Source organism: Saimiri boliviensis, chromosome 2, assembly GCF_048565385.1.
Source record: "Saimiri boliviensis isolate mSaiBol1 chromosome 2, mSaiBol1.pri, whole genome shotgun sequence".
Taxonomy (NCBI): Eukaryota; Metazoa; Chordata; class Mammalia; order Primates; family Cebidae; genus Saimiri; species Saimiri boliviensis.
In genome coordinates this window covers 240,916,389-240,941,847 of record NC_133450.1, presented here as the reverse complement: position 1 = coordinate 240,941,847, position 25,459 = coordinate 240,916,389, and the positions used below count along the sequence as shown (strand labels likewise).

Here is a 25,459-nt window from a genome sequence, read left to right as displayed (position 1 = left end):
TTGACCTCGTGATCCACCCGCCTCGGCCTCCCAAAGTGCTGGGATTACAGGCTTGAGGCACTGCGCCCGGCTCCATCCTGTCATCTTAACTTCTCTTCTGCCTCACCCCAACCGCCACCGTAACTGAACTTGTGGTCATTTACTCTGTGACTTTCCACTACCCGCCCCAAACCTGTAAAACCAACTCCCATCCCACTGCCGTTTGCTAACGCCCTTTTCGGCCATAGCCAACCTGCACCCAGGTGAATAAACAGCCACGCTGCCCACACAAAGCCTGTCTTGGGGGGGGTCTCTTCATTCAAAGCGTGAATTTTCAAAACCTGGTAGGCGGAAGTTGCAGTGAGCCGAGATCGCTCCACTGCACTCCAGCCTGGTCAACAGAGCAAGATTCCATCTCAAAAATAAAAATAAAAGACAAAGATTATGAGGCTAGCGGAGACTGTGACCAAGCACATGACCCAAACTTTGTCAGTAGTAGCTGAATTGGAACTAGGTTCTCACATTCACAGGGTGCGATGACGGCCTCCTGATTACAAGATCCAAAGTGTGACTGGCACTTCCGTTAACATGTACAGATGTTTGTCTGCAATCTATGTATGAGCATTTTCATGCATCAAATTTTGCCAGGAGTGTCTCATATTATCTTTTATTATAGTCACAAAATTCTGTGCTCTTCAGTATAAATACTTGCCCTTTTATAATTGAACACTGGGGATGCAAGTGATTTTCCACACAGCCAGCAGCTAAAATATTCCAAATGTGGTTTTCACCATGCGTTGGGATTTACTCGGGGTGGCTGGCAAAATAGGAGGAAAATATTAGGGAAAGTTAGAAATTTATAGTGTCAAACCTTTGGAAAGCCAAAAGGTTTTAATGGAATGGGCTAAAGGCAACCAGTTCTTTACACTAAAATTTTAGCGTAAAATTCATAAAAGTCGTAGGGTGAAAGATAGGGACAATCAAGCTTCCCAGTGGCCTGTTTACCCACATCGCTTTGTCTCTATTCTAACTGTTGACTCCTGTAAACCCTGTGCTGAACAGCCCTCTCAGCAGGAGGTCAAAGAGGAATGACACGTGAAGGGTGTTTTCTCTGGGCTCAAAACCAAAAGCTTTTATCATTCAAAACCACTCTTTCAACCATGCTGATTATCCACAAGTGTGTTAACTTAAAGCCTCTATTACTCAATCTATACCAAATAAATGTAAGAAGGTACAGGGAGTCATGGCTGGGTTTGCTAAAACCGCCCTCTAAAAGCAGTGAACAAACATCCCCACCCCATTCAAAATCACTGTAGTGGTTGTGAGTGCATTCACTCATCTGTGCCTAAGTCGGGGTCTGCAAACCAAACCTCCACAGGTGGTGTGGCAGTTTTATTGTTTGATTTCGTGTTGCATGACGTGAACACGCATCTCTCCCAACTGCACTCCCACCTGAGAGGCAGCCGGGCTAACAATACCGCCAGAAGCAAGTCTTGAAGGGGAAGAAAACACCTGGCAGGATGTGACATTCTGAAGTGCGAGGACTTTTCGGGGACTGAAGTCTCTGAAGGTGGCAGTTTGTGTCTCCGTCTCCATGGGGTCCAGAATTTGCTGCATAGCAGGAGGTAACAGGGAGCCGCTGGATTCTTGGGTGACGTTAACACTGGACGTGTGCGTAGCTGGGACTACAGAGACATACCATCACACCAGCTAATTTTTGTATTTTAGTAGAGACGGGGTTTCACCATGTTGGCCAGGATGGTCTTGAACTCCTGACCTTGTGACCCACCCACCTCATCCTCCCAAAGTGCTGGGATTACAGGTGTGAGCCACCATGTCAGACCATTTTTTCTTTTTTAAGATAGAGTCTTGCTATGTCACAAAGGCTGGAGTCCAGTGGCATGATCTCAGCTCAATGCTGCAACCTCTGCCTCCTGTGTTCAAGCAATTCTCCTGCCTCAGCCTCCTGAGTAGCTGGGACTACGTGCGCCACTATTCCTGGCTAATTTTTGTATTTTTAGTAGAGGCAGAGTTTCACCATGTTGGCCGGACTGGTCTCAAACTCCTGACCTCAGGTAAACCACCTGCCTCAGCCTCCCAAGGTGCTGGGACTACAGGCTTGAGCCACCATGCCTGGCCCTTCCCTGCATCTCAGTGTCCACAAATATTATACATCATCTGCTTAACTGTCTAGGATTTTCAACTAATTGTCCAATGTCTAGATGAAGGTGCTTTCAAATATTTACAATAGATCAGGATGTGGACTAGGATGTTTTATCAATTAATTGGTTGATTCCAAAAATGTAAATCTTTGAATCTGAAATAGGGCTGGAGAACTTAGCAAGGTAATAGCAATTCCACATGAGCCTTTGAAGATCAGTTGTGCCATCTGCCTCACAGGAAGCATTGGCATGTGATGTTTCCTTACTAACATGGACTTTAATTTCATTTAGCTACTGTTCTTTCCTTTTTTTTTTTTTTTTTTGAGACGGAGTTTCACTCTTGTTACCCAGGCTGGAGTGCAGTGGCACAATCTTGGCTCACTGCAACCTCCGCCTCCTGGGTTCAGGCAATTCTCCTGCCTCAGCCTCCTGAGTAGCTGGGATTACAGGCACGCGGCACCATACCCAGCTAATTTTTTGTATTTTTAGTAGAGACGGGGTTTCACCATGTTGACCAGGATGGTCTCGATCTCTCGACCTTGTGATCCACCCGCCTCGGCCTCCCAAAGTGCTGGGATTACAGGCGTGAGCCACAGCGCCCGGCTGCTACTGTTCTTTTGATTGATGATTTGAAAACCATTTTGTCTTTCAAAAAACCATACTAGCCAGGGGCAGTGGCTGACGCCTGTAATCCCAGCACTTTGGGAGGCCGAGGCAGGTGGATCACAAAGTCAGGAATTTGAGACCAGCCCGACCAACATGGCGAAATCCCGTCTCTACTACAAATACAAAAATTAGCTGGAGTCGGTGGTGGGTGCCTGTAATCCCAGCTAGTAAGGAGGTTGAGGCAGGAGAATCGCTTGAACCCAGGAGACAGAGGTTGCAGTGAGCCAAGATTGTGCCACTGCACTCCAGCCTGGGTGATAGAGCAAGACTCTGTCTCAAAAAACAAAAAACAAAAAACAAAAAAGATGACCCATACTATTGGCCAGGTGTAGGGGCTCATGCTTGTAATTCCAGCATTCTGGGAGGCTGGCAGGAGGACTGCTTGAGACCGGGAATTCTAGACCAGCCTGGGCAACATGGCAGAACCCCTGTCTCTCCAATAAATAAATAAATAAATAAATAAATAAATAAATAAATGAGCTGAGTGTGGTGACACACATCTGTATTTCCAGCTACTTAGGAGCGTGAGGCAGGAGGATTGCTTGAGCCTGGGAGGTCGAGGCTGCAGTGAGCAGTGATTGCACCACCGCACTCCAGCCTGGGCAGCAGAGTGAGACCCTGTCTCAAAAAAGAAAAACACCCAAACCCCTCCAAAAGCATAGAACTGCCTTTCTTGTTAGATACCTCCACTGCTGTACATACTGCTCAGTTGTGACGACACGTCTGTCATGCTCCGTTTTGGATTTCCTGAAGTGCAGCCTATGGTGTGGCCCCGGACTCAGGAAGCCCCTGAAGGAGGGAAGCGCACCAGCTGCTGTGGCTGCATTGCCTGTCCACACAGGGTTTCCAGCCAGATGGAAGAGCACCTGCAGCGACGCCCTTCCATCCACACCTGTCATCCTTCCTGCCCTGACTCCAGGTGAGGGTAGAGGGCCTTGGAATTACAGGTAAGTCATCTTTTTTTCTTTTGAGATGGAATTTTGCTCCTGTCACCCAGGTGGGAGTACAATGGCGTGACCTCGGCTCACTGCAACCTCCGCCTCTCAGGTTCAAGTGATTCTCCTGACTCAGCCTCCTGAGTAGATGAGATCACAGAAATGTACCACCACACCAGGCTAATTTGGTATTTTTTTTTTTAGTAGAGACAGGGTTTCTCCACGTTGGTCAGGCTGGTCTCGAACTCCTGACCTCAGGTGCTCTGCCCACCTGGGCATCCCAAAGTGCTGGGATTACAGGTGTGAGTCACCACACCTGGCCTCAGGTAAGTCTTCTTTACTCAGTCATTTATTCACTCACTCGGGTAATTCATTCATAAATTCCGTTGCTATAACTTAGTAATCCCAAATAACCTAAACTTCCACCTGCCGTGCAATGCCCTCACCACACACCTTGCCTGGTCAGCTAATTCTTCCCAGGGATTTCCCATCCCTGTAATGCCGTTAAAATGTCTAAACTAGGCTGCCTACTTATAAAACAGCAAGTCAGAGTAAAAACAAAACTGGGCTTAGATCCAACGAATCACAACTGTCACAAAAGAGGCTCGGCCGGGTGCAGTGGATCACGCCTGTAATCCCAGCATTTTGGGAGGCTGAGGCGGATGGATCACTTGAGGTCAGGAGTTTGAAACCGGTCTGGCCAACATGGTGAAACCCTGTCTCTACTAAAAATACAAAAACCTTAGCTGGGCATGGTGGCAGGTGCCTGTAATCTCAGCTATTCGGGAGGCTGAGGCAGGAGAATTGCTTGAACCCGGAGGGCGGAGGTTGCAGTGAGCCAAGGTTGTGCCACTGCACTCCAGCCTGGGCAAGAAGAGTGAAACCCTATCTCAAAACAAACAAAGAACAACAAAACAGGCTAACAAAATGCTGCTGCAGGGTATGACTTGAGAAGTCATTTCTGAGACAGGGGTTGGGACCTGGGAGCTGTCCAGCTCCTGAAAATATGCGGCAGGAGACAGAAGAACTAAGATTCTCTACACAGCGGGACAATGTGCCTCTCGCTGTTGAGGAGACTGGGGGTGGACAATCAGGCTTGGGGCTAAGAAGCCTCTGGGAATAGGCCCAGACCGCACTGCTGAGCCAGCTCGGGGGCTCACACGCCCCCAAATCCCCACCCCCAATCCTGTCCAGAAGGCTGCAGGCCACACCACTGCCGGGTGAGGTTGAGGAAACGCTGCCTTCTCGCATCGCATTCTAGCAACTAACGTAAAAAATGTAAATAATGTTATCGAAAGGCAAGATTAGAGAAAAAGGAGTGAAAACAAATGAACAAAGCCTCCAATAAATATGGGATTATGTGTGAAAAGACCTAATCTACGTTTGATAGGCATATCTGAATGTGACAGAGAGAATGAATCCAAGCTGGAAAACTCTCTTCCAGATATTATCCAGGAGAGCTTCCCCAACCTAGCAAGGCAGGCCAATATTCAAGTCCAGAAAATACAGAGAACACTACAAAGATATTCCTCAAGAAGAGCAACCCCAAGGCACATAATAGTCAGATTCACCAGGGTTGAAATGAAGGAAAAAATGCTAAGGGAAGCCAGAGAGAAAGGTCAGGTTAACCACAAAGGGAAGCCCATCAGATCCATAGTGAATCTCTCAGCAGAAACCCTACAAGCCAGAAGATAGTGGGGGCCAATATTCAACATCCTTAAAGAAAAGAACTTTCAATCTAGAATGTCATATCCAGCCAAACTAATCGTCCTAAGTAAAGGAGAAATAAAATCCTTTATGAACAAGCAATTGCTCAGAGATTTCATCACCACCAGGCCTGCCTTATAAGAGCTCCTGAAAGAAGCACTAAACATAGAAAGGAACAACCAGTACCAGATACTCCAAAAACATATCAAAGTGTAAAGGGCATTGACACAATGAAGAAACTGCATCATCTAATGGGCAAAACAACCAGCTAGCATCAAAATGGCAAGGATCAAATTCACACATAACAATATTAACCTTAAATGTAAATGGGCTAAATGCCCCAATCAAAAGACACAGACTGGCAAATTGGATAAAAAGTCAAAACCCATCAGTGTGCTATACCCAGGAAACCCATCTCACATGGAAGGATGCGTGTAGCCTCAAAATAAAGGGATGGAGGAAGATTTACCAAGCAAATAGCAAAAAAGAGAGCAAGAGTTGCAATCCTAGTCTCTGATAAAATAGGCTTTAAACCAACAAAGATCAAAAGAGACAAAGAAGGACATTGCATAATGGTAAAAGGATCAATGCAACAAGAAGAGCTAATGATCCTAAATACATGCACACCCAATACAGGAGCACCCAGATACATAAAACAAGTTCTTAATGACCTATGAAGAGACTTAAACTCCCACACAAATAATAGTGGGAGACTTTAACACTCCACTAATAGTGGGAGACTTTAACACTCCACTAATATCTGTCAATATTAGACAGATCAAAGAGACAGAAAATTAACAAGGATTTCCAGGACTTGAACTCAGATCTGGTCCAAGCAAACCTAATAGTCATATACAGAACTCTCCTCCCCAAATCCACAGAATATACATTTTTTTCTCAGCACCACATCGCACCTACTCTAAAACTGACCACATAATTGGAAGTAAATCACTCATTAGCAAATGCAAAATAATGGAAATCATAAGAAACAGCCTCTCAGACCACAGAGCAATCAAATTAGAACTCAGAATTCAGAAACTAACTCAGAACTGCACAGCTTCTTGGAAACTGAACAACTGGCTCTTGAATGTTGACTGGATAAACAATGAAATGAAGGCAGAAATAAAGATGTTCTTCAAAACCAATGAGAATGAAGACACAATATACCAGAATCTCTGGGACACATTTAAAGCAGTGTCTAGAGGAAAATTTATAGTAATAAATGCCCACATGAGAAGCAAGGAAATATCTAAAATCGACACCCTATCATCAAAATTGAAAGACCTAGAAGAGCAAGATCAAAAAGACTCAAAAGCTAGCAGAAGACAAGAAATAACTAAGATCAGAGCAGAACTGAAGGAGATAAAGACACAAAAAACTCTCCAAAAAAATCAATAAACCCAAGATCTGGTGTTTTGAAAAGATCAACAAAACAGACAGACCATTAGGTCACATTAATAAAAAGGAAAAGAGAGAAGAATCAAATAGATGCAATAAAAAACGATAAAGGGGATATTACCACAGATTACACAGAAATACAAACTACCATCAGATTACTACAAATGGTTCTATGCATAAAAACCAGTAAACCTGGAAGAAATGGATAAATTCCTGGACACTTGCACCCTCCCAAGCCTAAACCAGAAAGAAGTCAAAACCCTGGAAAGACCAATAACAAGGTCTGAAGTTGAGGCAGCAATTAAGAGCCTACCACCCAAAAAAATCCCAGGTCCAGATGCCTTCACAGCCGAATTCTACCAGACATATGAAGAGGAGCTGGTACCACTCCTTCTGAACCTATTCCAAATAATCCAGAAAGAGGGAATCCTTCCCAGATCATTTTATGAGACCAACATCATCCCAATACCACAACCCGGCAGAGTCTCAACAAAAAAAGAAAACTTCAGACCAATATCCATGATGAACATAGATGCAAAAACTTTCAATAAAATACTGGCAAAAACAATTGCAATGGCACACCAAAAAGCTTATCCATCACGACCAAGTAGGCTTCATCATGAGGGTGCAAGGCTGGTTCAACATATGCAAGTCTATCAGTGTAATCCACCACATAAACAGAACTAAAAACAAAAACCACATAATTATCTCAATAGATGCAGAGAAAGCCTTCGACAAAATTCAACAACACTTTATGCTAAAAACTCTCAATAAACTAGGTATTGATGGAATGTATCTCAAAATAATAAAAGCTATTTACCACAAATCCACAGCTAATATCATACTGAATGGGCAAAAACTGGAAGCATTCTTTTTGAAATCTGGCACTAGACAAGGATGTGCTGTCTCACTACTCCTATTCAATATAGTATTGGAAGTTCTAGCCAGAGCAATCAGGCAAGAAAAATAAATAAAGCTTATTCAATTAGGAAAGAAGGAAGTCAAATTGTCTCTATTTGCAGACAACATGATTGTATATCTAGAAGACCCCATCATCTCATTCCAAAATCTCCTTAAACTGATAAGCAACTTTAGCAAAGTCTCAGGATGCAAAATCAATGTGCCGAAATCACAAGCATTCCTATACACCAATAACAGACTAAAAGAGAGCCAAATCAAGAGTGAACTCCCATTCACAATTACTACAAAGAGAATAAAATACCTAGGAATACAACTAACAAAGGATGTAAAGGACCTCTTCAAGGAGTACTATGAATTACTGCTCAAGGAAATAAGAGAGAACACAAACAGATAGAAAAACATTCCATTTTCATGGTTAGGAAGAATCAATATTCTGAAAATGGTCATACTGCCCAAAGTAATTTATAGACTCAATGCTATCCCCATCAAGCTACCTATGACCCTCTTCACAGAACTGGAAAAAAAACACCTTAAACTTCATATGGAACCAAAAGAGAGCCTGCATAGCCAAGACAGTTCTAAGCAGAAAGAACAAAGCTGTAAGCATCATGCTACCTGACTTCAAACTATACTACAAGGCTACAGTAATCAAAACAGCATCATACTGGTACCAAAACAGAGATATAGACCAATGGAACGGAACAGAGGCCTTAGAGGCAACACCATGCATCTACAACCATCTAATCTTTTACAAACCTGACAAAAGCAAGCACTGGAGAAAGGATTCCCTGTTTAATAAATGGTGTTGGGAAAACGGGCTAGCCATGTGCAGAAAGCAGAAACTGGACCTCTTCCTGACACCTTACACTAAAATTAACTCTAGATGGATTAAAGACTTAAACATAAGACCTAACACCATAAAAACCCTAGAAGAAAACGTAGGCAAAACCATTCAGGACATAGGCATAGGCAAGGACTTCATGACTAAAACACCAAAAGCACTGACAACAAAAGCCAAAATGGACAAATGGGATCAAATTAAACTCCAGAGCTGCTGTACAGAAAAGAAACAATCATTAGAGTGAACTGGCAGCCAACAGAATGGGAAAAAATTTTTGCCATCTACCCATCTGACAAAGCACTACTATCCAGAATCTACAAAGAACTAAAACAGATTTACAAGAAAAAAACAAACAAACCCATTCAAAAGTGGGCAAAGGACATGAACAGACACTTTTCAAAAGAAGACATATATGAGGCCAACAAACATATGAATAAATGCTCATCATCACAGGTCATTAGAGAAATGCAAATCAAAATCACATTGAGATACCATCTCACACCAGTTAGAATGGCAATCATTAAAAAATCTGGAGACAGCAGATGCTGGAGAGGATGTGAAGAAATAGGAACACTTTTACACTGTCGTTGGGAGTGGAAATTTGTTCAACCATTGTGGCAGTGTGGCGATTCCTCAAGGACCTAGAAATAGAAATTCCATTTGATTCAGCAATCCCATTACTGGGTATATATCCAAAGGATTATAAGTCATTATATTATAAGGACACATGCACACGAATGTTAATTGTGGCACTGTTTATAATAGCAAAGACTTGGAACCACCCCAAATGCCCATCAGCGATAGACTGGATAAAGAAAATGTAGCATATATACATCATAGAATACTATGCAGCCATAAAAAGGGATGAGTATGAACTATGTCCTTTGTAGGGACATAGATGAATCTGGAAAGTATCATTTTCAGCACAGGAACAGAAAAACAAACACCACATGTTCTCACTCTAGGCAGGTGTTGAAAAATGAGAACCCATGGACACAGGGAGGGGAGCATCACACACTGCGGTCTGTTGTAGGGGAATAGGGGAGGGACAGCGGTTGGTTGGGAAGTTGGGGAGGGTTAACATGGGGAGAAATGCTAGATATAGATGACAGGGAGATGGAGGCAGCAAACCACATTGCCATGTACATACCTATGCAACAATCCTGCATGTTCTGCACATGTACCCCAGAATGTAAGACGCAATAAATATATATTTAAAATCTACCATCAGCATTAACTGGTTCTGAGGCAAGTATCTGACCTAAGATAGGTCGAGCTACATCTAAAGATTCTTTAAAAATAAATTATGGATGGAAAGCAAAAACAAAGGAAAAAAAAAAAAAGAATGCCAATCACATGGACAACACTTACCTTTTTAGAGAAACTAAATATTTATGGAAATCAAAAATATACTAGCTGAGGGGAAGAGAGGCATATACTTAATGTACATTAATTACATACATCCTTTCAATGTACATACATCTTTCAAAATGTTTAGTATCTGGGAAAAAAAAAGTGAACTGGAAACAATCCTAAATTCAAATGGTAAGATATCTGAACACATATCTGCCATGGTATTTGATGTTTCCATTGTAAGAAAACTTTCAAATTGATTCCAATTAGATTTCAGTCACAAAATTCTATATAATCTAATTTACATTTTTATCAAGTGATGTCTCTCGGCAAGATACCCATGTCCTCAGTAAGCATGCTTTTTAAAGGGGCAGATCTCATAAGAGATCTTACACTGACCATTGGTTTCAATCTATTTCTTATGGGAGAACAGGGATTGGGGATGTGTATATGGGTTCTTTCTCTCTACTGCTTTACATACACACAAATGATGCAACGATTCAATTCCACAAATACACAAACATTTGTATCTTAAATGAACAAGACATGGTGTTAGGTGCTTTAGTGGTTATAAAAGTGCTAATGTTACAATATAGTATGAGAGACAAAGGAAGACCTATAGTAAAACAAAAGTTTAATGGTGGTACGAAGGATCAGCTAGCTCAGAAAGGTAGATCAAATATCAAAAGTGGAGGCATTGGAGGCAAAATCAACCTAACAGCATGGGAAAGGATGCAGAGCCCATATCCCCAGGGTACCCTCAAAAGACAGGATGAATAAACAAAGATGGGTCAATAAAGAGGCAAGTAGAAATCTTTTAAAATAGAATGCCTTCTCACTTAATGATAATAAGATTTATTAAGAACTTGTAAGGCATGGCTCAGGCCTGTAATCCCAGCGCTTTGGGAGGCCAAGGTGGGCAGATCACTTGAGTCCAGGAGTTCGAGACCAGCCTGGCCCACATGCAAAACCCTTTCTCTAATAAAAACACAAAATCACCCAGGTGTGATGGTGCCTACCTGTAAACCCAGCTGCTTGGAAGTCTGAGGCAGAAGAATAACCTGAATCTGGGAGGCGAGTGTTGCAGTGAGCCAAGATCATGCCACGGCACTCCAGCCTGGGTGAGAGCAAGACTCAGTTTTAAAACAAAACAAAAAAAGAGAAAAGAACTTGCAAGGTGCTTTAAGTACTTTTACCACATGTATTTGTTCCCATCCTTACAGTATTTTGTGCAAAAGTTACAGTATTGGTTTCAGTGAGGAGGAGGTTTTAAACTGTATTCTGATATACTCTGGAATTAACAGAAAATCACATTTTAATTTAAAAGAAATAGTGACACATCCATTCAAACAAGCAACCCTCACTGACACAAGCAAGAGACACATGACCCAGTTTCTCTGCATTAGATACCACCGCAATGTCTCGCAGGCCGCCAGCATTGTTTTATGCAAACCCTGGAATAAACACCGTATGCCTTGGAACTTCCGAACAATATGCTACTGATTAGAATACACATAGCTTTGCGTAGGCTTATTTTTTATTCAAGCCTGTGTGTGCCTCCTCCAATAAAGCTGTACAGGTGAGACTTTAACTTGACTCACAGCCTCAAGGTTCAATCACATGCCATGGAAGGCTCACGGGTCTAGGCTGGGTTCATGTTAGACTGTGGATGGGCAGTGGCAGTCAACATTCTTAATATCATATTATCTCATTATCAATTGTTGCAATGTCTATTATACATGTTGGGGCTTATCCACTTAATATTTATGAAGGGGAATAGATGCTAGGTGATGATAGTGATTCAACTTAAAAATAAAAGTATCTTCTTTTTTTCCATCTCAATCGGTTTAAAGCTCAAGATTACAAGAACACATCTATGTGAATCAGGATTTTCTTGATATTGGACTACCTAAACCAAAACCAGAAACATCTTGCATGCAGAAATGGACATAAAACTATAACTTATTCATAATCCTGATCTCAATATTTTTAGTTCATAAAGACAACCTCATTGTTCTCATTGACTGATGCTATAATAAGTACTCTGTAAATTCTAAAAGTAGATTTATACCAATAAAAACACTGCTTTGATCTGTTTCATATATTGGGGCTCTATGCAAGATTTTTATGTTAAAAAGGGGGTCTATGCTTAGAAAACCAGCACTATATCCTGCTGTCTGTTTCTTCTAGGAGTTTTCAGCCTCCCCTGCTATTAATGCAGCTTTTCACACAATATTTCTGGTCCTTTGAGTCTGTAAGCTTTCTCAGACATATTCTTCCTTTCAACTGAGGTGTTTTAATTAATTCATATATTTATTTTTAGATAGTTGTAGGGCAAGTAAGGTAGAAAGAAAGTGGGAGGAGGGGGATCACAAATATACAGACACTTTTCCCAGCCAACACGAACAAAGACGAAACACACTTCAGGCTGGAAAATAAGCAAGGCAACGGAGACGTGATTTCATAGGGAGCATAAGGCTCTGCTAGAGTGGTTTTCTGCTCCAGAAGCTTTGCAGCCTCATTTTATTTGGGATCTCTGGAGCGAAGGGAACTTTGTTTGGTTAGGAGATTGAAATCTGTCTTTGTATCTTTTCCATCTATCATTTGTTTGCACAGTCTCTTTACCTTCCCCACACCCAGAGCCTTTAGGTTGTATAATACTCAGGCATTTAAAGAAAAGGGTTTACATCTCTTAGGAATGTGCTAACATCTGCAAACCTCCTCAAGTAGTAATCCCTAAAAAGCAGACAAAATATCTAGGAGCATTTTTCTTACTTAAAATTTTTTTCAGGAGGAAGATCAAGAAAACATCATACTGTACTTGAGAGGGAATGATTCTGGAGTCAAAAGAAAGGAGACCCAGAAAGTCACATGCTGCCTGTACACCTGCAGAAGACATTATCACTATAAATGCACTGAATGAGATATATCAGCACAGCTGAATCATTAGCTTCAAAGAAATTAGCCCAGCTTTTCTCCCTCAACTTGGACTATTTATGGATGTCCAACAAACTTAGCAACAAAGGCTTACAAGGACTTCTCTAAAATATCCATGGTGAAGAGCCAAGTCCATAAAGGTCCAAGCTGGCCTCTCTATTATGGTTCTTTTTTTTTTTTTCCATATCCCCTCTGTTTGGTCTTGACCGTCTCATCTATAAAATGGACACGTGCCCTGTTGGCGTGCATCTTACTCCTTAAAGATCTTCAAAGTATGGTTGTAAAATCCTGGATGCTCTCCTTCATTCCATTTAGATCTATAGTTTCACAACATCAAGTATTTTATTTTTTTCCTCCTTTTCATTGTTGTTATGAGCCATGTAACAGGACTCATTGTTCCAGGAACAGGTATTTAGGAGGGAGAGATCTTTCTGGATACCCTTTCTTCTCAGTGGCTTATTGCTACTTGGCATACTTAAGTACAGTTTGCTAGCCAGGAGGAGTTTCTAGCTGTAGATCAGTTCTCTGCTCATTCCTGGTGCCAGGGAGGTGCCTGCCTTAAGGGGGTGGTTACTGTTATGATAATAAATGTGTGGATGTCTGAGTGACATCATTCCACTTTGGCACAGACAGGTATTTACTTGTCTAGAATGAACTACCATGGGTGAGCCAGACTGTCTGCCTCAGTCATCTCCAAAGGTTTTATTTATTTTAAAAATCTGCTAACACATCTGTGTGTATTATTATTATTATTATTATTCTGCATGTTTGTCATGTGCTATAATTACTTATGGAGCTTCTCGTGACATCTTAATTAACTAGAGAAGAAAAAAACGAAGATATAATTGTAGAGTTGTTCACAGGTTTTTCTATGGAATTTGTGGATCCAACTGTCACATGATATCAGTGCTTACGAATTTTTTGTTTGTTTGTTTGTTTAAAATGTTAACATTTCAACATGTATTGATTAATTCCTGTAAAATATAGAAAGTGCAATGTCACCAAACGTCCATTTCCTAGAATTCATTTTAGAATTCATGTGAAAATTTGGTAATAGTATTTCAGTTAATTATGGCATTTGAGATAAGATACTTATGGGAAAAGATTACATAAACATGCTTTGGGGTGATACATTAAAAAAACTACAATAATTAGAAGTATTGCCTTTACATTTCTAAAATCACATAAAATGATCACCTTTGCCATTTCAATAACTTTGGATACAGGGTATATTATTTTCTGCTCACTGGTAATCAAAACACATAAAACAGACTTGTAACAAATATTCAGAGTCGATTATTTTCATAAGCTAAACATTTCCAATACTTTAAGATTTGTGTTTGAGCATGCAGTACTGCAAAGTTGGCTACATAAAATTAAAACATCTTTTTGAGAGGAAGCTCAATAATCAGAGGCTTATTGCATTTAAGGATTTAACACTGGCTATATACAAAAGGGAAAGCATTTCAGTGAGAAATACTTCACATTACTAAGTTCTCTCCTTTAATATGGCAACATTCGGCAGCTTATGCTACTCTTTTATCCTCTGGTTCCCAGTGACAAACAATGCAGTAACAACGCCTCTGGTTTTAGTTCCTCTTGGATGACATTTATGAGAGAGAGAGAGACCTGATTCTTTAGCTGAAACTCGGCAGCCCAAGAAGTGCACCAACTGCTCCAAAGTATCCTTCATGTTCTAGAAACAATGCTTTCAGTTGACCTTTTGACCGATAATCCAGTGTATGTGCCAAAAGTTTCATTGAGAGGGTGTTGACATGTAAAGTTTCCAACAAAGACAACTCTGTTTATTTTCTCATTAACAGCACACACTCGTGCCACAGAACCAATGTTACTGGTGATAGTAACTAAAGTAGCTCTTGCCAGATGTTCTTTACCAAGAGATTCTCGCTTCTCCTTCTAAGTCATATTCCCAAAACTAGATGCTACAGCGCAACCTGGCAAACCAAATCTTTCATAACCTCCTCCATAAATATCACGGACCAGCTTGTCAGCTTGTGTGCTCTCACCTTTGGATGCCATTTCAAGAGCCTCTTCAAAACTTTCACAGCCAGTCAATAAACTGCATAAACTCAGAAAGGTACCCTCTCCAAGGCTCGTCCCAGTCGCTCGTTTACAGTTGTCTTTGGAATGGACTGCTAAAATGCTGACTCCTGAATGTTCACTACCGGCAGTGAATAGGGATCACCCAGGTTAAAAGGCATCTTTTGGCATCGCTCAGGCTCTGAGGCATTAGCAAAATAATAGAAATAATGGCACTCCGCTTGTCTATTGAAACGGACAGAGTCTATATACAGCAAGCCCTTTCCAAGGCAGTCAAGTTCATCCAATTTGTGCAGGTGGAGGTTTCCAACTGTGCGAAAATCTTTTTCAAACTTGTAAGCATCACCTCCTGTAGCACATAGCACCGTTTGCAGTGTTGAGAAGTTTTTATCTCTTCCCATTTGGATAAAAGTAGGCAGGTCCTGGGTTGGAAATCTGATGAAGTGCAAGTTCCCTCTTCGGCCAAAAAGTGTTAAATCTTTCCGTTCAAGATGTACATCCTGAATGCCGGTGGATCCATATGCTACATTAGAAGTCAGATATTTCCGAATACTTTTTAAACTCTCACCTTCGTCTTGTTCTTCCTCTGCTGTGATATCAAGAGGCTCAAAGTACGAAAGCTTTGCTAGAGTTCCCCCAAGGTCCAGGGGAAAGAGGGCTTCTTGGCATCTTTCATCTTCATGGCGTCGGCCTGAGGGGCAAGGGACGGCCTCGGGTCGGAAGCACCGAGAGCAGAGCTGGCGACTCGGGCGGCGGGGTGGCGAGGCCCGGCTGGTTCATGACCTCAGGCAGGGCGGGGTGGGCCTAGGGCGGGGCGGCGGCGCCTGCGGCGATGCCCGGCCCGGGGGGCGGCCCCCCACCCGGGTGAGGGGCGGTCCGGACCCAGCTAGCTGGGGAAGGCCGGCGGCCTAGCGGCTCCGAGGCCTCCCTGCAGCCGCTCCAAACAAAAGGCCCTGGTTCCGGTAGCCGCCACCGCCCACGAATTCTTTTGAAGTTGAGCAACGTATAAATTTTAGGTTCCTTGGTCACTGATCACACCTTTGTGCTGTCTTTTACCCTTGTTACGGTGTTTTAGTTTAATTGAAGGAATGAGTCAGCTCAGGCCTTTGATGCGATCACAGTCTATTTTGGGGGGCTTTCAGGGAGCATATTTAATACCTAAGTGAATTTCTAGGCCCTTAGTTCATGAAGCTTCTGTCTGGTTTTTCTATCCATTAATTAAAATGAGGTATTGAAGGGTCCAACTGTAACTATAGAACTGTGGGTTTATCCTTTCAATCCTGTTAATTTTTTCAGCTTTACTTAAGTATAATAGAGAAATAAAAATAGTACGTATTCAAGGTGTACGTGTGAGGTGTTTACACGCACATTCTGAAATAATTACCAAAATAAAGTCAATTAACAAGTTAATAACCTCACTTAATAGTTCCCGTTTTGTGTGCATGCATGGCCTAAGAAAACTCAACTCCAGGCCGGGCGCGGTGGCTCACGCTTGTAATCCCAGCACTTTTGGGAGGCTGAGGAGGGTGGATCATGAGCTGAGGAGATCGAGACCATCCTGGGTACTATGCAGAAACCCTGTCTCTACTAAAAATACAAAAAATTAGCCGGGCGTGGTGGTACGAGCCTGTTATACCAGCTACTCGGGAGGCTGAGGCAGGAGAATCTTTTGAATCTGGGAGGCGGAGGCAGCAGTGAGCCGAGATCGCACCACTGCACTCCAGTCTGGGCCACAGCGAGACTCCATCTCCGAAAAAAGTAAATCAAAAAAGAAAAGAAGAGAAAAGAAAAGAAAAAACTCAACTCCATCCTTGGTGACTGCAGAGTGCCCACTGCAGCTGCTCCAGGCTCCAGCACAGGAGGAGCGGGGCAGGGTGGGTGGCACCACCAGTGGGGCCGTCAGGCCTGGCGCGCACGCATTCCGGAGGCCCCCCAGACCATGCTCCGCCGCCTAGGACGCCGAAGCTGCAGTCGCCCTCTGTGCGTAGGCAGCAGCCGCCTGGCACCTCCCAAGCTCGCTGGCGATCCCAGCATCGCAGAACCAGGACAAGGTGTCCTGCTGGCTGCCGCCAAGCCAGGCATTCTGCCAAACAGCGGCTGCACCGGGGCGAGAACTGAGAACCTGCCGCTCAACCCCATCCCCGGGTGATTACCGAGTGCCCGTGCCAGCGGCCGCGATCTCCCTGCGGTAGAAGCGTGGGACCGGAGGCCCGGCCTGGGCGCCCTCAGGCTGGGCGCGCTGGCGATCCCGAGACCGCGCAGGCCATGCCCCTCCAGCCCTCCAGGGCGCCAAGCTGCAGCCACCCTCTGCGTACAGGCAGCAGCCTCCAGGCAAGCCCCGAGCCCGCCCGCACTCCCAACATCTCAGAACCCGGGCCAGATGAACCAGTGGCTGCGGCCAAGCCAGGCGGTCTGCCGTGCAGCGGCTGCACAGGAACGGGAGCCGGCCCTCAGCCCCACCCGGGCTGGCTGCACAGGGCGCCTGGCCAGGAGTCCCGAGCTCCCGCAGAGGAGGAGCCGGGCGGGGCAGGGCCTGGAGGGCTCTCCGGCCCGGTGCACTCGCGAGCCGGAGGCCGCCCGGGCCGTGCTCCGCCGCCTGGGCGCCCGGGCTGCAGCCGCTCTCGGCCCGCTCCCGGCAGCCGCCGGGCACCTCCCAAGCTCGCCGGCGCTCCCAGCCTCGCCGAACAGGGGCCAGATGTCGCCGTGGCTGCGGCCCAAACCAGGAGGTCTGCGCGGCGGCCCTGAGCCCCATCCCCGGCAGCTGAGAGGCCCCTGCCCGGACCTCCCTTCGGAGGCGGAGCGGGGCGGCGGCCACGGCAGGGGGCCCTGGGGTCGGCGGGCTGCGCACCTGCGATTCCGGGGAGGCCGCGGCGAGCCCAGGAGAGCCCGGAAGCCGCTGGCCCCGCGCGGGAGCCGCGGCCGCCCCCTGCCGGGCGCGCGGGCCGCGGAGCGGCTTCCGGAGCCCCGCGCGCGCCCAACGGCTCCCCGGGCTCACTGGCTGCGAGCGGTCGGCGGCCGCGGGGGGCCCGGCTGGATCGCGGACTCCGAGCTCCGTCGCGGCTCTGGGCGCGGGTTTGGGGCCGGGTGCGGGCGGAGCGGCCTCCAGGGGCCGCGGCGGCGCAGGAGCGGGCGGCGGGCGGCTGCGAAGACGGCGACGTCGCCGCCATGAGGAAGCTCTTCAGCTGCGAGGGGCGCCCGGGCCGCACGGCGCTGGGCGCCTCCGGGCACGACGAGTACGCGGGTCCCGGGTACCACGTCCGGGACCGCGAGCTGCGGAGGGTCCACAGGGCGGCGGCCCGGGGCGACGCCGCGGAGGTGGAGCGCTGCCTGCGGCGCCGGAGCCGGGACGTGGACGCCCGCGACAGGCAGGGCAGGTAGCGAGCGGGGCTGGGCCGGGCTGCGAGGGGCCCCGGTCCCCGCCGCTCTCCGTCCCGGGCCGCGGCCCCGTCTCCCCGCGCTGCAGACCGCTGCCCGCAGCACTCGGCGGAGAGTTGGAGGGACTCAGCTCCCCAAGTGAGGCACCTGCTGCTGGCCCACACGGTGGGAAGGCGCCCAGTGAGAACGCCTCCCCGTGCCAAAAACACCGTGAGCCACTGTCAGCAGGTGCAAAGTCCTCAGAGGGGAACCCTGTGTCCCTTTTACACCTGAATCTACCTGTGTAGAGAGGTTCTTCCCTGGGGCTTCTTAGAGGGAAGCGTGGAAGTGGCAGGTGGGTTCCTTGGTGCCTAGAACTGCCCTAGACCTGCTGTGTATGTCGTATTCCACGTAATGTCAGGCCTCACAGATTGTGTGATACCCTATTATTTTCTATATTAATGAGATAATTTTTAAAATGCTACCAATGGTTATAAAAAAATAAATGCCATTCCAATATCAGATATGTTAAAATGTGCCATGATCTTTAAACTGTCCTTCAAAATAGGAATAATTGTAGCATCTTACTTAATGACAATGTTTTTGTTAAGTAGTAGTAATAGTGATAATTATGACATCTGGCTGGGTGCAGTGGCTCACACCCTTCATTCCAGCGCTTTGGAAGGCTGAGGTGGGAGGTTCCCTTGACGCCAGGAGTTTGAGACCAGCCTGGGCAGCAAAGTGAAATCCCTACTCTACAAAAAATTTGTTTTAAATTAGCCGAGTATGCCGGTGCACTCCTGTGGTCCCAGCTACTCAGGAGGCTGGGGCAGGAGCATTGCTTGAGCCTTGGAGTTCCAGGCTGCAGTGAGGTATAAATACACCATTGCACTGCAGCCTGGGCAATAGAGTGAGAACCTGTCTCAAAAAACAAAAATCTAACACTTATTGAGTTGTTACTTGTTCTAGAAACGGTTCTAAATACTTTACGTAGATGCTCATTTAAGCATCACAGTGCTGTCCCTATGTGCTAGCTGCTCTTGTCATCTTTATTTTATTAATGAGGAAATTGAGGTACAGAAAGGCTAAGCTGGTAAGTGACAGAGTTCAAAGTAGAAGAACTTAAGCCCTAGTGGAACCGAATCCAAAGACCAAGCTCTTTCTATCCAAATAGACTGCTGTTTCATTAAGGTAGTAAGCAGCAATAGCTAATAACTACCGTACTTTCTTCCAAAGAAACTTATTTGTTTTGAAGGCAGAGGAATAACATGCTATTCAGTGTTTACAATCTCATGAATCATTGTAGGTTTTGAGTTACTGCACTACAGTTTCCTGAAAACCCCTCTCACTCTCACAGGACTCCTCTGCATTTGGCCTGTGCACTTGGCCATGTGGAAGTGGTCACTCTGTTGGTAAGCAGAAAGTGCCAGATTGACATCGATGACAGACTAAACAGGACCCCGTTAATGAAGGTATATAGTAGTCAACTCTTTCAGCATGGAATGGATTTGATTTAAATACATGTAAATAAAATGAATTTATCTCATTTAAATATGACTAGTTGGTGAAACCTGTGAATATGTGTATTGAATTCTTAGAAATTATAGTCTAATTTTTTATCTAACACGGATAGGCTGTACATGGTCAGGAGGAGGCTTGTTCCATTATTCTGCTGGAGCATGGCGCCGATCCAAACATTCAAGATGTCTACGGCAACACTGCTCTTCATTATGCTGTATATAATAGCGTGACTTCACTGGCAGAAAAACTGCTCTCCTACCAAGCAAATATTGAAGCAATAAACAAGGTATCGATCAATCAACTTTCTTTTCAAAATATTTGTTTTAGCATAGACATAGGTAAGGGTCCATTTTTCATGTTTGGAAGCTCAAGCCTTCCTTGAATGAAAATATTTTTAAATAACTTAATTGTCTAAGATTTTACTTTAAACATTGATACTTTAAAAGAAACGTTAGAGCACAGCTTTTTTAGTGCACTTATGAGAAATCTTTGTGAATCTGTTCAAGGTAAAACTTTTTCTTTTCAAATATTTGTTTCCTACCACAGGTTTGGTTTGGTTTTGTTTTGTTTTGTTTTGTTTTTTACCCTAATTAGTGTAACAAAAACCACACAACACAGGGAAAAAAAAATCTACCCTGGAAATAAACTTTGTCCTAACATTTAAAAAAAAAAACTATATCGACTTGCAGTAAATGGAAATCTTGCTGCTGATAACAATTTTCTTTAAAAGACTGATGTATCTTTCAGTGGCAAGGCTTAAGAGGTAAAAATGAGGAGGGGAAAGGAGAACAATCAGATAATATGCAGGTCGCTTGGAAATTAGGTAATGAGGGAAAACTGTAAAGACGAGGTTTTGTTTTTTGGTTGTTTTTCCAGCTTATGTATTGAGACAAAATGCTCTTCAGCTCTGGGGTAATCATTTTTGGTTTGGTAAAGAGAGCAATTGAAACTTGCCTAATTTTTAGAGAACTCTGAGGAAACCAGATTGGTAGGGAATAGGTGGCGACAAAGTGAGAAACACTTCAGCAAAGGGTAGAACATGTTAGGAACCGACTTATTACCCATCCTGGCAGAAGCAGCCACTTAGGTAAGAATCTAAAGTCTCCTCTCAAATCTAGACTGTATTTGTGGGAAGGTGGGAGTTAAGGAGCTTGTAAATAGCAAAATCAAGTGGGATTTTGAGTTTGCTTGTCCCTGTTCTACCCATACCCAGGAAAATTGACTAGAGTTTTAATAAGTTACTCTTACTCTTTTTCTCTTTTTGGCCACATCCCAAACTGATAACGGGTAGTGGCTGTGTGGATGAGTGATGAAACTCAAACGATTGTCTGCTGCACTAATTCTCAGCTAGAATGGTGCCTTACAGTGACCTGGGGAAATTTTGTAAAGAATCTCCAAGTGCAGGCTTTCCCTTGAAGATTTTGACATGACAGATCTAATAAGGCCTGAACATGTATGGTTAAAAATATTTTTTGAAGCCATGCACAGTGGTATGTTCCCCGTCCCACTTACTTCAGAGGCTGAGGTGAGAGGATTGCTTGACACTAGGGTTTTGAGTCCAGCCTGAGCAACGTAGAGAGACTCTTGTTTCTAACAACAGCAGAAAAAAAAAAAAACCTCTAGGTTTGAAAACACTCCTGGTTAAGAAGCACAGAATAGGTGAGTGCAGTATGTAAGTTCCCACATCTCAAAAGCATAAGAAATCTCCAAAAGAGTTGGCATTTGATAGGCACTACTTCCTTCAAAGTTCTCCTTTCCAATATTAGCCTGACTCACCTGTCTCTCTCTGTGTCTGTGACTGGGAAGTGAAAGGAAGCAGTATTGGTAATGTCTCTCAGCTTACAGAATAACACCTTTTCCTTCTCATGGTGAAGCATTCGCTACTATTCAGAGAGTCTTTAGGAATTTGCTTGTAGGTAACCTTTGAATAAGCAGAGGCTGACCCTTTCACATTTTCATGTTCCTTTGTCAACATTCAGGTGATTATATCTCAACAAATGTTCATTACAAGTGAGGTTTTCTTTTTTTAATTAGATTAGTAGCAAATACTGAACCTTTTTATTTCTCAGTGGAAGTTGTATTATGGGCTATCTCAGTATGTCTGTTAAGTTTGTAGAGTTTTGGCATAATCAGGATGTCAGTTTTAGACACTGAAATCCATGAAGTCAGTGAGAATACAGTAGGAATTCTTTTAATAATTTATTTTGGAAGTGCTATGAACTAATTATTTGGTTAACAATCTGGGAAAATGATATGCAAAGAGATTGTAAATGAATACATGTTGGAAAAACTCTCGAGGTGTGTATTATGAGTCTTAACGGCAATTTGTATTATATAGACATATACATAAATACATATCAGGGCCTGATTTTTTCAACCTGAACTCTAACCCTAGAGAAAGAAAAAATTACAGCAGCAAATACTTGGTTTATACACAACCATTTAGTAACACATTCGTACCAAATACAAAAACACAAGGGCTATAGTCTAAATGTGGCACATAGATTTGTTTTTTTAACTCCTTAAATTGAGTCAACATGTAAAATTTAGGAGACTCCTGAAGAAATCTGGACTTCAGACTTGTCTTAAGAAACAAATCTGGTGTCCCTTGAGCCCTGTCACTGTCTGGTCCGCTGTGTAGAGGCTGCCCCTGTGCAGGAGGCACATATTCTCTAGTTTGCTACCATGCCCACCGAAGTCCTTCGCTTACTTAGGTAACCTCCTTTGTCCCTAGAAGTATTTGAGTTCACAACTCCTGTTTTATAGTATATTTTCATAAAGATTTCAAGTTTTTCAAGACAGTGTATATTGGTTTATAATATATAATTCATAGTTTATATAAATCCCTCAATTATGGGGTTGAATTTTAGAATTCAGAAGGTTTTTTTTCAACTTTTTCTCTATATATGCCACAAATAGTCACCTGCTCATAAGAATGCCTAAAAGCCTTTTTAGATTATTCCTGGTGAGAGTTGGATAGTTTATGAATATTCCAGACATTATATATTTCTTTCCAGCAATGTCCCTTAAAATACAAGTGACTTATTGGCTTTTATTATGCCAGAAATAAGCCATATACATCAGTATTTGAACTTTTATTGATAAGCCATTGTATTTTTATTTCTGATTGATGTTTTGCCTAAAGTAAAAGAAATAATAATGTTAAATAGCAGTGTAAATGGAAACCAATACAAACAGATTTTAAAAGTTAAAAAGTAAAGTTGCATTAGGGTTCCAGAATTATCACTATAATTAAGAATAAATTTTTTTTTTTGAGACGGAATTTGCTCTTGTTGTCCAGGCTAGAGTGCAATGGCATGATCTCAGCTCACTGCAACCTCCACCTCCCAGGTTCAAGTGATTCTCCTGCCTCAGCCTCTGAAGTAGCTGGGACTACAGGCATGTGCCATTATGCCCAGCTAATTTTTGTATTTTTGGTAGAGACATGGTTTCACCATGTTGGCCAGCTGGTCTCGAACTCCTGACCTCAGGTGATCCACCCACCTTGGCCTCCCAAAATGCTGGGATTGCAGGCATGAGCCACTGCACCCAGACTTATTTTCAAAAATTTTTAACCTGCTTCTCTTACACAGAACATGCTGAGCTTTTTGTCAGTTAAGATAAAAATCTATCCTCTTGTATTAGGAGAAAACTCATGAACTGTTTAATAATAAGGAAGATAAGTACATTTGAAGCCAATATCTCTTAATTCAGAGCTTATTTCTTTAGTGATCCATTCAGATCAGGAGGGCCTGACATTGGCATCTGGGATCCCGACACCATTGGTAGAAGTGAATTGAGCAAGTGTGTGCCACCCAGAGGAACCTCAGCCTGTTTGGGGAAGCTCTGGCAACTGTATTCCTGAAAGTCTAGTTCCTAAAATGTTAATGTTTGCCACAGAAGGTATTGTCAGAGTGGGATTAGGCAAAGTTCAAGAGATTTCCTGATTCTTGGACATACAATACAGTTTTGTAATACTTCTGAAATACAGATGATCATGGACTCTTTCTGTTGGGTACAGTACTTCTGGTAAAATAAATATTCTTTGGAATATAGTTTAAGAAACACTGCTCTAGAGATAATGATTTAGATCATTAATTTATTTTTAAAACTTAAAGTATTTGCTACCACATCTTAGGTTTTAGGGTTTCAGAGAGAAAAGATACAGCCCTTGCCCTCAAGAAGCTCTTAGGTTTCATTGGGAAACAATATAGTGTGCTAAATGCTGGGAGAGAAGCAATGATTGATGGGACTGGTAAATAAAGTGAGTTTTGGTGATGACCAAAGTTAATGCCGGGAAGCGGAAAGGGGTGTTTGCAAGGCAGTGTGTGGGAAGGCGCAGAGGAGGGAGAGGGACGGGACTGCTTTGCATTTACCTTCTTTCTCTGTTGTATGTTTAAGTTCATAGCATTTATAGATGATTTTTAGTTCAGTTGAGAAATAATGTAATTCTGTGAATTATCAATTACTTTGCTTTCTTGCAGGAGGGAAACACGCCGCTTTTATTTGCTATAACTTGCAAGAGGCAGCAAATGGTGACGTTTTTAGTGAACAACCAGGCAAATGTCCACACTGTTGACAATTTCAGAAGGTACAGTCATTTGTTTTTTGTTTTTGTTTTTAATAAAAAGCCTAGTGTTTGTTCTAGAGGGTAACAGTCACACAAGTGAGAAATATTAATAAAAAAGATTAACTTGTAATTGTTGGCATACAGTGAAAAATAACAAGAGTAATCAGGTAGAAAAGCAATTATTTGGACTGAGCAACATGAAAAACAGTATATAGTAGGATTCGTCTTCTCTGATAGACTCTTATCTTTAATCTGATGGTTTTGGTCCTGTAATCTTATATTAGCTAATGGGGTTTTCTAGTTTATAATTCTATAAAGTGCAGACTTTAACTTTTAGTTTACAACTACTGCTATTACCAGTATCATTATTATCATAATTGGTTTCAGCCTGCTGATGGCTCTTATTTGTCTGACCCCTTGCTGACTTTGAATTACAATATATCAGACTAGGAAATCAATGGGGAAATTTTCCTTTAAATCTTTGCCTAAGATAAGTGACCTCAGCATAGTTTCTTGGCCAGTCAAAGGACAATAAGTTAGCAACTTGTATTATGTTATACCCCAGGGTCGTCCCTGTCTTTAAGCCTTGGTGGCAATTTACAAAGATGAACACTTGAGCACCCAAGATGCTGATAGACATAAGCTAGAGCATGTAAGCTGTTACTGTGTCTGCACTGACAGGCAAGATAGTAAATTGGTAAAGTGTATCAAATTTGCTGATTAAATACCTTTATTCCAGTTCTTGAGTGGAATTATTTCTTTATTATTTCAGAACAGCCCTCATGCTTGCCGTGCATCATAACTTGCCAAGTATTGTCAACCTTCTCCTTGAAGAAAATGTTAGTGTCTTTTCTCAGGATATGTTTGGACAAACGGCAGAAGATTATGCTGTTTGTTGTGATTTGGTAAGGTAAGTGCTTGCCTTAAAAGACCAGTTAATTCTACATTAAGGTTCAAAATAATGACAAATATTGCATCTTACACATTAGATGACAGTTCATAGTTTGGTTGAGGTCGTTTGGAATGGCAATGAGTTAGTCCACTTTTTAGCCAG

At 43.2% G+C, this 25,459-nt stretch overlaps 2 protein-coding genes and 1 pseudogene across 5 annotated transcripts in view; 2 read left to right on the top strand and 1 right to left on the bottom strand.

The window, feature by feature from the left end:
* Positions 1-10,201: 10,201 nt before the first annotated feature.
* On the bottom strand, positions 10,202-15,732 carry LOC141583806 (pantothenate kinase 3 pseudogene; annotated as a pseudogene).
* A 60-nt stretch (positions 15,733-15,792) lies between these two features.
* Positions 15,793-17,705, top strand: LOC120366388 (uncharacterized). Its single transcript, XM_039475102.1, is given in 9 exon segments — positions 15,793-15,824; positions 16,799-16,922; positions 16,924-17,091; positions 17,093-17,164; positions 17,166-17,250; positions 17,253-17,480; positions 17,483-17,568; positions 17,600-17,674; positions 17,676-17,705. Coding segments are annotated over 9 exon segments (900 nt in total).
* A 389-nt stretch (positions 17,706-18,094) lies between these two features.
* Positions 18,095-25,459, top strand: part of ANKRD18A (ankyrin repeat domain 18A) — a 44,824-nt gene continuing 37,459 nt past the window's right edge. For all 4 annotated transcript variants that reach the window (XM_074395633.1, XM_074395631.1, XM_074395632.1 and 1 more), the window contains exons 1-5: positions 18,095-18,334; positions 19,672-19,786; positions 19,948-20,121; positions 24,320-24,426; positions 25,178-25,315. In XM_074395633.1, the coding sequence (XP_074251734.1) occupies positions 18,126-18,334; positions 19,672-19,786; positions 19,948-20,121; positions 24,320-24,426; positions 25,178-25,315 (743 nt within the window). In that variant the 5' untranslated portion in view covers positions 18,095-18,125. The remainder of the gene's footprint in view (positions 18,335-19,671; positions 19,787-19,947; positions 20,122-24,319; positions 24,427-25,177; positions 25,316-25,459) is intronic.